At 41.4% G+C, this 1,009-nt stretch overlaps 1 protein-coding gene across 1 annotated transcript in view; it reads left to right on the forward strand.

Moving 5' to 3' along the window:
• The window catches only part of Ddx21 (DExD-box helicase 21), a 32,774-nt gene extending 31,962 nt beyond the window's left edge, over nt 1-812 (forward strand). The window contains exon 15 of the mRNA XM_012515432.2: nt 763-812. Within this exon, the coding sequence (XP_012370886.1) occupies nt 763-812 (50 nt within the window). The remainder of the gene's footprint in view (nt 1-762) is intronic.
• Nucleotides 813-1,009: the final 197 nt, after the last annotated feature.

Genomic DNA, 1,009 nt, shown 5'->3' on the forward strand with positions numbered 1-1,009 from the left:
ATCCTGAAAAATCATTTGATAGAAATCTTTTTTTTTTAACTGCATCATGCCCTGTTCTTTGTATCAGTTTATTCAACCATCTTGTTACATGTGGAACCTTGGGTTGTTTCTGACATTTTGCAAACAATAATAAATTGCATACACGTGTATTTTTGTATTGTAGGTGATCTAGCAGTGGTATTTTTGGGCCAAAGGGTATGTGAGTTTTTAATTGATAGGTATTGCAAATTCCTCTTATTTTGCATTTCCATGAGCAAGGCCTGAGAACACCTGTTTCCCCATGGAATTTGTCATTATGACAACACTGCTGGTGACAGCAAAAATGACCCACCAAAGAAGCAGCTTGTGGCTGGCTCAGGCCTGGTGGGATAATTACTACTGCTCAGGTGATTATCCTAAACCATTCCAGCCAGATAAGTGCTGGCTATGCCCCTGTGCTGGACTGTCACACAGTGCACAGTATGCTGAACAGAAAGAAAAGATTGATTGCCAGTCTGGTAAGCCAAAAGATGGTTCCAAATTGTTGAAATCTGCTAATGCTGCCCTTGTCGACACGGTTCCCAGCAAGCCCATGTGTTTCAAAGAGCTTCTCCGACTATCCACCTCTGTTTTTTTTCACCATTTGCAATATAAGACAAGATAGTTGCTGTGGGTGTCATCAAAGCAGTGGACAAAAGGCTTCTGGAGTTGACCAGGTCACTAATTCTGCCTAGAAAGCTCAGAAGGCTAAATGAATATTATCCCTAACACCTGCCCTTCTAGTCTTAATAGCCGGAGACGTCTCCAATCCGTTCCCCCAATTGGCCATTTAGATTTAATAATGAAAGACTGGTTAATAACAATGCACTGTAAAACCTTCAGAAGGTGGGCTGGGGAGATGGCTCAGTGGAATAAGCCCTTCCTTGATAGTCACAAGGGCCTGAGTTCAATTCCCGGTTCCACAAAACCTTCAGAAGGACAGGAGAATGTTTTGTGTGGCAATTTTTAAGTTACTAGTTTTTAAAAATTA

This window comes from Octodon degus, unplaced genomic scaffold, assembly GCF_000260255.1.
Source record: "Octodon degus isolate 3935 unplaced genomic scaffold, OctDeg1.0 scaffold00005, whole genome shotgun sequence".
In the NCBI taxonomy this organism is placed as follows: domain Eukaryota; kingdom Metazoa; phylum Chordata; class Mammalia; order Rodentia; family Octodontidae; genus Octodon; species Octodon degus.